Source organism: Melospiza melodia, chromosome 2 (assembly GCF_035770615.1).
Source record: "Melospiza melodia melodia isolate bMelMel2 chromosome 2, bMelMel2.pri, whole genome shotgun sequence".
Lineage (NCBI taxonomy): Eukaryota > Metazoa > Chordata > Aves > Passeriformes > Passerellidae > Melospiza > Melospiza melodia.
In genome coordinates this window covers 57,461,789-57,475,037 of record NC_086195.1, presented here as the reverse complement: position 1 = coordinate 57,475,037, position 13,249 = coordinate 57,461,789, and the positions used below count along the sequence as shown (strand labels likewise).

General features: G+C 41.5%; 1 protein-coding gene and 1 long non-coding RNA gene across 3 annotated transcripts in view; one reads left to right on the top strand and one right to left on the bottom strand.

Moving 5' to 3' along the window:
• Window positions 1–13,249, bottom strand: part of LOC134414129 (uncharacterized) — a 154,339-nt gene that overhangs the window by 92,296 nt on the left and 48,794 nt on the right. Inside the window, exon 4 of one of the 2 annotated variants that reach the window (XR_010026669.1) lies at window positions 8,103–9,408. The exons of the other annotated variant lie outside the window; for it this stretch is intronic. This is a non-coding gene — a long non-coding RNA (uncharacterized LOC134414129). Of the gene's footprint in view, window positions 1–8,102; window positions 9,409–13,249 lie in introns of those variants that run through there. 2 annotated transcript variants of the gene reach the window in all.
• Window positions 347–13,249, top strand: part of DPT (dermatopontin) — a 28,090-nt gene continuing 15,187 nt past the window's right edge. The window contains exons 1-2 of the mRNA XM_063148287.1: window positions 347–696; window positions 11,637–11,762. Of these exons, the coding sequence (XP_063004357.1) occupies window positions 398–696; window positions 11,637–11,762 (425 nt within the window). The 5' untranslated portion in view covers window positions 347–397. The remainder of the gene's footprint in view (window positions 697–11,636; window positions 11,763–13,249) is intronic.

Genomic DNA, 13,249 nt, shown 5'->3' with positions numbered 1-13,249 from the left:
TGTTGGAAATGATGGAAAATGGCAGCTTCAAATAGAGCTTTAATTTCAAATAAAGTAGTTTCCAAATGTAACCGCTGTCTGGAGGATGAAAGTGGCATGTCTGTGACAGTTGTACTGTGACATGTAGCTTGCTGTGCTCAGTAGCTCTGCAGTGAAGGATTGCAGACAGTTTGCAGTGCTGGGAAGACCCTGCTCTTAGGGACTGAAGTCTTACTGTACTTGCAGAATTCCACCTTAAAAGTAATTGGACATCTCTGTAGCTCAGAGGTTTGCTAAGCAATGACACACTGCACTTGGATTTGAAAACATAACATCTGGAAGCCAAATGTTAGAGGCAATATAAAAGGGCCAGCCCCACAAAGCAGAGGGGCACTTCTAAGCCAGGAACATCTTCAGGATGGACATTTTCCTTCTCTGTGTGTTCCTGCCTCTGGTGACTGTGGCATGGGGCCAGTACAGTGACTATTATTATGGTCCCTATAATTATGGAGATAATGATGAATGGGTCAATGTGTACCGGCAAGGTTTCAACTTTCAGTGCCCGCATGGGCAGGTGATCGTGGCCGTCAGAAGTGTCTTCAGCAAGAAGGAAGGCTCTGACAGACTGTGGAACTATGCCTGCATGCCAGCATCCCAGAGCCTCGGTGAGCCGACAGAGTGCTGGTGGGAAGAGATCAACAGGGCGGGAACCGAATGGTAGGATAACCCCAGCCATCCCTGAAGGGCACAGCCCTGACAACCCCTGTCGAATGTGGGTCCTAATACTGTGGTCAGAGCAATGCAAATGCATATGAATGCCATGATAACCTGCAGGTTCTGCTGCCTTAAGACTCTTTAATCACATGCATTGGAGCTGATCAGCATCACATTTGTCTTCTCTGTAGCAGTTTCTTGCTGGAGGGTGTCAGTGTCCTTCGGTCACTCACAACCTCAGCTGTGAAGTGGTTTGGTGTTGTTATTGTTTCAATGATGAGGAAAATGAGGCAAGCACCTACGGTGAGGAGAGCATAAAGTTCCTCTTGAAAAGACACATTGAATCAGTGACTAAAATGGGAAACAAATTGCAAAGGTCCTCACTTCATCCTCACGCTCTGATCACTCTGATTAGGAAAAATAATCTCTGTATTGCACTGGCTCTTTGCTTTGCGTTTTTGTTGCTAAGCTTTTTGGCTTAAGCATAAACAAATGCTGTTTTCTAGTTGTGCTGTTATTACAGGAGCCAAAAATCCACACTAACAAGTGATGACGGAGGCACATATATCTGCATGGTGATTGCAGAAGATCATGTTAGTTCCCGAATAGCATCAGTTTGCTTAGCTAGATGCTACATTTTCCATTAACCTTGGAGGCACAGGTGATCACATTATGTGGAGACAATAATTTCTGGAAATATGTATAGCATTTCATATTTGGGCAGAATACCCAGTATTTAATTATTTTCTGGGGTTTTTAATGAAATGGGGAACAGAGTATTGGACAATTCTGGGATTGAAATATTCTTTGGACAGAATGAAATGCATGCCGTAATGAGTATTTTCAAATACTTGAAATGGTTTTGTCCCAAAAATTGCAATGTGATTTTTGATTTTTTTTTACATGGGAATACGTTAGCTATGAAATGTGAAGTTTCTGCTTTTTAAATGATTCAAAATTTTGTTCTGAATTAATCATATTCTTTCATTTACCATGTGACACATGCCTATGGCTGATGCAATTGCTAAGGGAAAAAACAATTGACTCTATGTTTAACTTTGGAATAAGAACTGAAAAAAAGGGGGAGAGCTGCAAAACAGGCAGAAAGAACACATTGTGATAATCATGGACAACTTCTTCATTTTTCATATACTTATGCAATTTCTATGTATTGCATAATAATTTTGAATTAGACATTTCTTTTTGTTCAAAATAAACTTATTTTTTCACTCTCTAGAACTCCGTGGCAGCAATTGCTCAAGTTCACTTCTCACAAACAGGATAGTGTATAAGTCTATACAGAACATTTTCTTCTGCTATGTATCCATTCATCACTGTGCTCGGTATGTCAGCATGACTACATCCACAGTGTATTATCTGAATCTGGTTTCCTTCATCTCTTAAAAAAATATCTTTTCACTTTGTCCTCTTTGTTGCCTACTTTTTTTCCTATAGCAAACCCTTTATTTTCTCTCTTTCATAAAAAAAAACTTATTTCTTTTTCAACCCCTTTTTAATTGTTTATCTCAGTTTCTCTCCCTTTACTAGTTTTTGGAGTTATTTTAGTAATTCTTCACTAGCTTACCTTTGCAGTCCAACATCCTTACATCTCTCTGTCTACTCTGCATAGACCTTCCTTCCTTCCTTCCTTCCTTCCTTCCTTCCTTCCTTCCTTCCTTCCTTCCTTCCTTCCTTCCTTCCTTCCTTCCTTCCTTCCTTCCTTCCTTCCTTCCTTCCTTCCTTCCTTCCTTCCTTCCTTCCTTCCTTCCTTCCTTCCTTCCTTCCTTCCTTCCTTCCTTCCTTCCTTCCTTCCTTCCTTCCTTCCTTCCTTCCTTCCTTCCTTCCTTCCTTCCTTCCTTCCTTCCTTCCTTCCTTCCTTCCTTCCTTCCTTTCCTTTCCTTCCTTTCCTTCCTTTCCTTCCTTTCCTTCCTTTCCTTCCTTTCCTTCCTTTCCTTCCTTTCCTTCCTTCCTTTCCTTCCTTTCCTTCCTCCCTATTTTGCAAAGGTGAACTTGTGCTCCTAGCAGTTTTCCACCCCCAGGGCTGAGCTAGTTCTCTCAACAGGGCTTCATGGAGAGAGGCTTGCAGCATGCAAGCACACCCCTGGTAATGCCAACACTGCTGCCCAAGAGCCCAGTGACTGGAGTGAAAGTGTAGGCCAGTGTAGCCTCAGATTAATGTGGTGGCACAGATACATCCTGGGGAAGCTTGGAGAATCCTGCCTTCTCTCTTGGCATTCTTACTTCTCATAGGTGCCCCTCTTCTCTCTCTCTTCCCCATCTACCTCAGTGCTATTTGGAGCCATCCCCAATTCTAAAAAGATTCATGCAATAATCAAGTGGGACCCCAGATATGAGTCACCATATGTACCAATGGCTCCTGTTTGGCCAACTCTCTTCCCTGCTATCTCCCAACAAACCAATCTGTTGGTGAGCAATATGTCATTCTCAGGTCAGCTGACACAGCACTCTGCTGGACTTGCTAGTACATTTTCCCATCCTTGTAGGATGGACTAAAATATTCCCTCTTCAGCTCTGTCTCACAGAGTATTTTGTCTCACCTTGCACACCACATCCAGTGATGCTCAACTGCTTGTACCACCAGTAACTACAAGTCTGCCAAGTTTTTGCTAAAATTTTGCAGAATCAATTAGGTCTGAAAAGACTTGAAATCATTGAGTCCAACCTATGACTGAACACTACCAGGTCAACTGAGTGTCACATCTGGTCTGTCCTTATACACTTCCAGGGACAGGTGAACTCCACCACCCATCCAAGCTGTGGGCTGCCAGCTTTTTCAGGAGTATACTGTGGGAGCCAGTGTCAAAGGCTGCTACTCCGCTGCAATTGAGGCTTTTTATTCTTTTCCCTACCTTCACTGAGCAATGAGAACAAGCTTGCTGAATCTTTTGTAAAATCCTTTTAATAATAGGTAGCAGCTATGCCTTTCCCTCACCCACACACCTTCATCCATGCTTTTGCTTTCAGGCTGAACATGTCTCCATTCTTCTAGTTCTCCTCTGGAGGTTTTGTATTCCAACAGTCCTAAGCAAGCACTGATCATACCTGCAGCTCTTCTCTGAGTTCCCTCTGGTTTTTCAGCCAGAACCCTAATCAGGAAATCTAGTCTGGCAGAAACACCAAATTTAAATAACCTTTGACATATTGTGCTTATGGCATTTCATATTTCAAATGGTGATTTTCAAATTACCATTCCTGACTGCTGCAAAGCTGCACAATAGAGACAAACTCAAGAGAGGTTTCTTTAGAAAATACAGTAAACAAAAACAAGCTTAGGAGAGAAAATGAAGAGGGAATATAAAAGAGAAGAAAGAGTTTCCCACTCATTATTTTCTTTGGCCTTCAGTATTTGGGATGGTGGGAATGGATGGTGGGACCATAAGGATAAGAGAGTTGGGGGGGAAGAGGGAACCACTGGCAGAGCTTCCTGGTACATTTATTTCTTTCACTAACACTAGGGATTATACAGATTTAGATAATCAAACCATAAAACTTACAATCTTTCAGATATGAAAAAACAATCCAACAGAAAGAGGACAATGACACAGATCCACATTAGGCATCTAATGCCTAATAATGCTTAGCTTATGGCCTTTGCCTCCTTCCAGGGTCAATGGAGAGAATAGGTACTCTAAAAACTACTCTCTGGGGCACCCCATCTCTTTCACAAGCAGACTCATGAAGACCAATCCCTTCTAACCACTACCTAGAATTAGCTAGTGGCTTTTCAGAATATATCTATCTACAGTGCTTCACTGCATCCCTGAAGTTAATTATAAATATTCATGCACTTCTGAAGAGATTATGTGCATTTATGCTTTGCTGAAAGGACATAAGAAGTCTGTGAACCTGTTAGAAGACTCAAAGGGGAAATTGTGGCAATAGATTAGATCAGATGATCAGGAATGCCTTCTCAGCCTCATTAATCTCTGAATATTTTTAAAGTTAAGTACATGTGCAAAGACTTTGTTGAATCTGTTTCAACACCTTACTTCTTCAGACTAAGGTTAACTGTCTGCTAACCAAGATGATATTCAAAAGAGAGACAGCAACTGGGAGCAAGAACCAGTTCTTGGATAATTTGGAAATCCTCATGTCTGGAGTAGGGAAAAGTCTCAGAGCATGCCCTGATTCTGCAGTCTTTCTACTGCAGAAGTCCTCGAGTCCTTCTACTCCTTCTAATTTTTATGCTGCAGCTTCTCAAAGAATCCTATCTTTTCAGGGTGCACAAATTTTATGTTCTTATCTCCATTTGTACTGTAGAAATTTTGACCTTGTTTAAATATTTCACCACCTAAGGTCTGAATGATTGAGGGTGAGACTGTTCTTCACTGCTTTGTTGAATACTACAGAGTTGTCTCTACGGACAAGTCTCTGAGCAAGGGTTTTAATAAAAGCTATTTTTCTTGCTGAAAACTATCATACCAAAAGACAGGGTTCACACAAACAAAGGAACAAAAGCTTGCAAGTGAAGACAAACAGCTCTTCCTTCCAGTAAAATAAGTTTGGTTTACACCACATGATACAAATGAAACCATGCCATATCCTCATATTCCCAGTCAGCTGTAACGCAAAAAGGAGAAGGATTTCCAGCCAAGAGCTATTTACTCCACGTTTATTGCCTCTTTTCCTTGTTTAGATATCTGAGAAAGTGTTTAGATGGGACTTGGAAAAACCAGATATATAGATTCTCCCTCTCCACTCCCTTTCTCTCCTTCCTTTGCCCACAAACTAGGTGCAAAGACAGACTACTGAGCAAAGGATCCTCCTGTTCAGGTTCTGGCAGCACACCTTGGTATATCAGTAGGAACTATTTTTGTTCCCAATCTACAACCAGTCCCCAATTTCAGATCTGTGGCTGTATGATATTACCCAATCCCAATAATCTAGCTGCTCTTAGAAAATGTTCCCATTTGTGCTATTTACACAAGCAAGTTAATTTTCTTCAGAGCCCTAAGTTTATGTTAAAGGACTAGTGCTACAAGTCCATTTAGCACAGCTGCAATGGACTGAGTCCAGAGGGAGCATCTGAGGAGAAGAGGAATGTTTCTGTAGAAAAGGAGGCCTCATCAGCTACCGTCAAGAAGAAATCACCAGAGTGAAAAGGGCCTTGCCTTCTATTGGAATTAAATACATCACACTGCAACAGCCTTCCCTTGGTCAGGGAGAAAACAATCAGTCATAAATGCCCCCGGAATGAAAAAAAATATTGCTGAAGATATTATTACAGAGGCTGCCTTTGGCATGTGGCATAACAACATGTCTCAGCACCCCACAACAGATAGGGAACACTCCTTGAAAAATTGGCTTTTGGAGACTGATGTGGCCTAATCAAACACACAAAAGTTGTTCCCTCTGTCTGGGTGCCAGAGTTGCAGGTGTCCTGAGCTTGCCCTCAACCTCTTATGTCTGCCCATTCACCTGTAACAGACTGACCATTGAATTAGCTCTCATTACACAATTAATCCAATTACACAGAGGGAGGACATACCACAAAGATAACTCAGGAGAGCAGTATAGGGCCTCTCCTCCACAGGACATGGAATGGCACTCTCATGTTACCCTGTTAATAGGAACAAATCACCCTCAATGCAGCACGACCTGGTGCCCACTGAGCTGTTTGTCAGCCCTGCATGGCTCTAGAGAGCTTCAGGGAGCATAATCCCAGTCAGTGCAGCAGGAATTCAGTGCATTCTCTAACAGCACTACCCCCTGCAGCCTAACGTGGGCTTCCCTGAGCAGATTTGTAATGAACAGCCTTCCTCTTTGGGTTCTCATCCTCAGGATAACATGGTGCTGATGTAGCTGAGGAACAGGGGGCCTCAGAGGGAGGTTTCCCACACAGCACCAGCATTAGGTGGGGCACAACACTCTGGGGCTTTACTTAGAAAAGAGCAAAATTAAGGTGCAGGCATAAGTCTGAAGTGTAACCAAAACTGATTCCATTGCTCAAAACAATTCTATTGTTGCAAGCAAGGTTTGTATTCAGTCTGGCAGACCTGTTGAGCAATGAGGAACACGCTCGGCTGCCGAGGTTATTACTGATGTTTACAAATAATGTGGCACAATTTAAGAGGAACTATAGGGTAAAACAGGTCATGCACAGATCCAAAATTCATATATGCATTTTGGGTGGGTTTGTTTCACACCAGCTCTTTTTTGGTCTCACAGATGAAAGCTCACTAGTGAAGAACAAAAGCAGTTCTGACCTGAACTAAATCTGTAACATGGATGCATGCTTTGACTGCATGCCATGACAGAGCTCAGCTGTACAACACTCATTAACCAGTTCAGAAGAAAATTTGGCAGAGGAGAGGTTTTTCACAGGAATCACAGCAGGCCAGGAAGGTCTCAGATACCATATCCCTGTTGCTACACAGAAGTCCTTCCAGAATAAGACTTTCTATGGAACACTGCAGTCATTTCCCACACCTGTACCCAAGGCAAGGGCAACTTCCCATCCAAGAGCACCTGATCTTCACCACCAATCTTCTCACTCCTCCCCCCACCAACCAGTTTGCCGCTTCTTCTCCAAGTATCAGATCCAAAAGACAATTCTTCACACTTGGCAACTTGAGCCAGCTAGAAAAAGAAAACCTACCCACTGCCAAGTTTAATCCCACACAGTCCCAGCCAGTTTCTCACGTTCTTCTGCATTCACCTTGTAAGAGGCATTTTCCTCTCTTCTTAGCAATGTCAGGATTTCAGGAGTGAGGAGAACCTGGTAACATTAATATGAATACTAAACTAGCCTTTATAGTAAAAGTGCTGAAGAGTGGGTCTTGTGAAAAAAATATTGTTTTGACTTGGCTATAAATCCAAGTTCCTGAACCACTAGTTTTTACTCACCATACTTACTTCAGGATTTGCTGTGATTCAAGAGTAGTGAATTCAACAGAGAAGGAAAAAAATCTGATATATTAAGTGTTGTTTTCAGATTAGTGCATAGAGCAACTGACTGAAAAGGTGTGTGAGGAGGGTTGTTTGTTTCCCTTGAAGAATTACTTTCTGCTTGTAGGAAAGTGGTCAGCTGGGAAAAAGAAAGGGAAGGAAATATTTTATATGACCTCACAAATAAGCACTCCAAGTTCTGAGAGCATCTCTTCATTTTTGAAGGAATGTCTGGATTTTACTTGAAAACTAGAAAGATTACAGCAAATAATCTTACATTATCTCAAAGCTAAAGAAAAGTACTTCAACATCACTATTATTTTTGTTTTTGCTAAACCAAATACTGAGCTTGAATAAAAGATTACAGGACCTTGTGTATGAGACAGAAGCAAAGAGAGAGAGAATTGAACATAGCCTTTAATACGTATTTCAAATTTTACTTTGAATTACACTAAAACAAAAATGCAATTTAATTATAAAACATTACTTACATCCAGGTACACTTTCCATCTAAGAAATTAATTTTTAAGGCAACACCAATTATATTTTTTAATCAAACTTATTATGAGAAGACAGAATCAGAATAAAAAATAACCACACTTCCTAAAATCTGGTACTCAAATGTGAGTGCATGTAAACATATGAGTGTTTTGCTAGCTAGGTTTGTTTCTCAATTTACTATAGAGAGAAGTGTCCATGAGTGACATCTCTTTCAAAATGAATCTTTCCATCACAATCGAACTATATTAGTAGAAAATAATGTGTCCTGTGAGAAACAACTGCTCACTTTAAAAATTTAAAAAGGTTTTTTAAATCTTAACAAAAATACAACAAAGGACTACAGAAGGAAGAAGCTGCAGCACTGGGAACTGCTATTGTAGATACCTCATGGCCAGTGCATCTTCAAGATGGATGCTCAGTGTTTTATACCCCTGGGGGTTGCATCAGCCAGCCCTGGCCCCTCCCAAAGTCTGTCAGTCAGTTCTTCTTTGCCATTTATCGGTGGAGACTGCTTTCTTGTGACTTGGTTGGAGGTGAGGTGTTGCCATGCTGCCCCCTAAGCGCCAAGCTTTTCCATTCCCAGCTGCCCATGCAAGGGGCACATGGCACAGCTTCTGTCCTAGACAGCCCTGGCCGTCTGATGGTCACAACACGGGGCGGGGGAAAGGGAACCGTGCGGAGAACAGAGGACATCTAAACTATAATAACATAACTGTACACCACTAAAGCTTTTCTTAATATTCACACAATAGTTATCTTTTAATTATGAGAGACAATCGTCTTATTATCTATCTATAATGAAAAAAACCGGGCAGGAGATCTTTTCTCCTTTTTAGTGTCTTTATTAAAAGAGATCAGCTCTTGGTTGGGAGGCTCAACGGGGCTGCAGTCTCGCCGTCATGGCCTCCCAGGAGTGGCTCGCAGGAGGAGGACAGTGCAGCTTTGTCCCCTGGGGAGCAGAGCTGGAGCTCCCGTCTTCCCCAGAGCAGTGCGGGGGAACCCCGAGTCACAATTTTAGGGTTGCCTCCCAGGGTCTTGCCTCTAGCCGGGGTCCTTCCGTGGCTAGGGCGAGGGGCAAAAAAAAGGTCTTAGCATCTCTGCAGGCTCTGTACTTTGTTCCTCATGTCCAGACATCACTTTGATCTCTTAATTCTCTGTTGGCTCGTTGTTTTTGGGGTCTTTTTGTAAATTTGTTGGGAGTCCTCTCTCGTTGCATTTTGGGTCTGAGGTTATCTGCATGGACTCCGATGTCTCTTCTTGCACTGTCCGAGAAGGGCCATCAACCTGGCTTTAGGCAGGGAGGTACTGATACAAAAGGAGTAGTTAACGAAAATGACTGGTGATTACAATAACAAACACTTAGAACTCCACCCTGGCAGCAACTGGTCCAACCTGTTCACTCTGCAACCTTTTAAAAAAAATTGGCAGCTTTTTCTACTTATAACATATAACATGTCAGGAAAATAAAAACTGTAGTAGGACAAAGGCAAAGAGGACAGGACTTCCCAGACTGAATGTCAACAGGTGGGAAGAGAAAAGAAGGAAGAACCTCCCACAAAGACAAGTGAGCAGGAACATGAGACGTTGATCTGATCAGTGAGAATGGAAAGTTGCAGGGCAGTGTTGAGCTTCTGAGAGGAAAGGCCAAGGAAACGGAGAAATAAAGGGCTCCCGACATTGCACCTATGCAAAAGAGCTGGAAAATCTCCCAGGGGCATGAGGACTTGAGCAGTGCAAACGCAGATAGGAAGGGAGAGATGGAGGATGAGGCACAAATTTGTTGCTATTTTACACAGCTCATCGTGCAACAGGTAGAACCAATCCCTATCCTGCTGTGTATCAACCATTCTTCCATCAGGATAACACCAATCATCTGCAGCTATCCACTACATTTACTCAGAGTCTTAGCCATATGTTCCTATGGCCTATGAGCCAAAAATCAGAACAACTTCCTATCAAAGCCCTGCTGAAATCCTCTGAGTGAAAGCCAGACTGCCATACTTGGTGTGATACCATGGCAACTCAGAGTCCCCATCACAACTGAATGCTGAAGGTCCTTGAAAGAGTCTCACAAAGCACAACAAGTACTGTGGCCCCATCACCTTGGGAGATACAGGGACAAAAACAAATGTAAATACTCTTGTCTGAACAACAGAACGAAGTGGAAGAGACAGAAAAGAGACCCTTCGGTTCAAAAATGGACGCTGAAAACTAAGCAAGGAAATTCATCACTGCACTGGTCAAAATTGATCAGTTTTTCAGCTTTTGCATACTTCAGCCTCACGCTGTCTTTGTAAGCGCTAACACTCCTGTGCACAAGTGAATGACTTTCCAAACACCAAACTCCACTAGATGATGTGTGTTCCCTTCTGGGTACTTCAGGTCTTTAGAATAAATTATGAGGTAATTGAATGAAACTAAGGGAGATTTTTGGTAATTGTTATACATACAGTTACTTCTGAAAGTGTCTTTCAGATAGATCATTGTAATTAATTTTATGAAATCGCAGAGAATGTTTGCTACAGGTTTTCCTTGATGAAAGGAAAAGAAAGAAAAGGAAAAGTGATGGAAGAAACAGCATTCCTATAATTTTCAGGATAGGGAAACAGTGAGGCCAGGAGGGTGCTTGAGACAATGAGCACCGGATAGCTGAACCAATGACCTGTCTGTTTTCATGGGCTCCTTGTCTTTAGTCTCCAAGAGGCAAGGTATTCAAACTGATTGCCACTTGAATTACTTTGGGTATCAGTGTTAAAGTGTTGAAGGGTGTGCAGACAGAGGCATGCATGCTTTGAGACCATGTCTATTCTGCCTGGAGGCAGTGATTCACAGGTATGATAGAATTATCGAGCACACAGAAAACACGGAGCAGCCGATTTTAAAAATCCAGTCACAAACTTTATGTGACTCTTAAAATTACATAACATCTGAATCACAGTTTTCCTTATGTGATTGCTATCAAATAATGATTTCATCATAAGCCTAAATGCTTTTAATAAAGAATCCCTTCTCCTAGAAACACATAGTTGTGAAAGCAAGCAATTAAAAAAGTTAATGAACTTCTTTTAAAAAATAGCTTCTCAAGCTTTTTTTTTTTTTTTATTGTGGTAGAGAAGTAGTTGAAAACATTAGTTCAATAAAGCCCAAATCCTCAAATACCAACAGTCATAGACAAAAATATTAATGGACTATTTTGAACTCAGTCTTATGATTTGTAAACAGTTGAGAATAATAACACCAGAACAATCTTCTTTCGTGGTAAGCATACTAGAATGATTAAATACTTTAGCCTGATTAAATAGTTTTAAGTGCAACATAAATGCTAAGACATTGGTTAACTACTGCTGGTTTCTTATAGAAAATTGTTACTCTATACACAGCAAGTGCAAACAGTGCTTCTCAGCACAAAGTCAAACCCTCAACTTGCACTCTATATCAAAAATGCTGATGCTGTTTTGAGAAATGCTTGAAACTATCAAGGAATCTAATACCATGTTTTCCTTGTGTGTTCTCCTCTTTACCCTCATTATTAGGTATCAAACCTGCTCAAACAATGGGCTGGTGGCTGGTTTCCAGAGTCAGTATTTTCCTTCGGTGCTGGACCGTGAATGGCAATTTTACTGCTGCCGTTATAGCCGGAGGTGCCCATATTCCTGCTGGTGAGTTCAAGCAGACATCAAACCCGCGATCTTCATTCTCCCAACAATCCCTATCAATGTCTTTGGCTGCTTGACCTGTCAGAAATCTTGTCTGAAAAAGAGTTAACTGTGTTTTATAGAGCTAAGCATGTTATTTCCAGTCTGCCGCAGGATTATTAAATATCCAAGGCTAAGGGAAAGAATAAGGGTGCAGTTACACTGAACAGCACAACACAGTAGCTGGCCCTCAGTGAAAGGTCTAGGGATCAGCATCAGCCTAGCTGTGCTGGAAACCATGACAGAAGTCTCCAAAGTGGAGTGATATTTTCCTACTATAAATCCAGCATATTTTCTGGAGTAGGAGCATCTCTGTGCTACACATTTGTGCAACAATGACTTACAAGACTGAACTTTTACCACTTACCTCAGAAAGAATATTAGTAGTGCATATGACTATGCTTTTTCTCTCAAAACTGTTTAAAGATCAAAGTCAAAATGAGCTACTGATCATAAACCCAGAAGAAAAATGTGGTCTCAGCAGAGTATCACAACTAGTGCTGGCGACTTATTGGAGACTGTGAAAAAATGAGCTGCAAATCCCAAGCTTCCCAGTTTCTCTAAAATGCACCACAGGTGTGGTTTCTCTAAATTAAAACCAAAGACAGCCGCAGATTTTGTAGAGGCAGCTTGTATTTCTCCTGTCCATTCTGTTCAAGAGAAGCCATCATTTTATGCTCTAGGGTTACATTCAGCTTAAATTTAGCTATTTTCAGTGATACAAAGAATAACCTGCCTGCATTTAAGAAAAAAGTAAACCTGTGCTTGAACCCTTTTTCCACACCTCAGTTTTGAAGGAGGCTTCCCACTGAGATGCATACAAACTGTTTATGTTCCTGTTGGTCTTACTTGGCTGGCTGGCTACTGGCCAAACACAACAGCACTGCCTTGCTTTTCATCCTTCAGTCTCCTTCCAGCCAAGTGGAAAATAAATGTTTTTATTATTATTATTTTTAATGCCTTTAAATTACAGGAACTGTGTAACAAAGTCTTTTAACATTCTTCTGAACATTTTTCTGCCTCCCTTCCAGCAGACATATTGCCTATGTATGTTCCCTACCTGGGGGTTTATTTACATACCTGCCCAGGCTCTTCCCTCTGAGGGAAACAGACTTTTAAGCAGTTCTTCCAATCTCTTGTACTCCTCTAATATTGCATACATTTTCAGAGAGACAACAGAAATCTCATATTTTTGTTATTGTTGACAGTTCTACTTCCCTCAGATGTTGTCTTGACAACTGGGAACAGCTTTGTCTCTGCTTTGCAAGTTGGCATTCAGAGTAAGGCAAATCCTAATGTAAATGTTTGAGGTTACTGGAGTCTTTAGTTTTCATCTCAGCTGTATACAGACTCCTATACTGCCCTTCTATTTCCAACAGTGACAACACTCCATTTTTGTGCTTAGAAAGAAAGCCTTATGTAGTTCACCTGCAGTTCCATGCAGAAAAGGC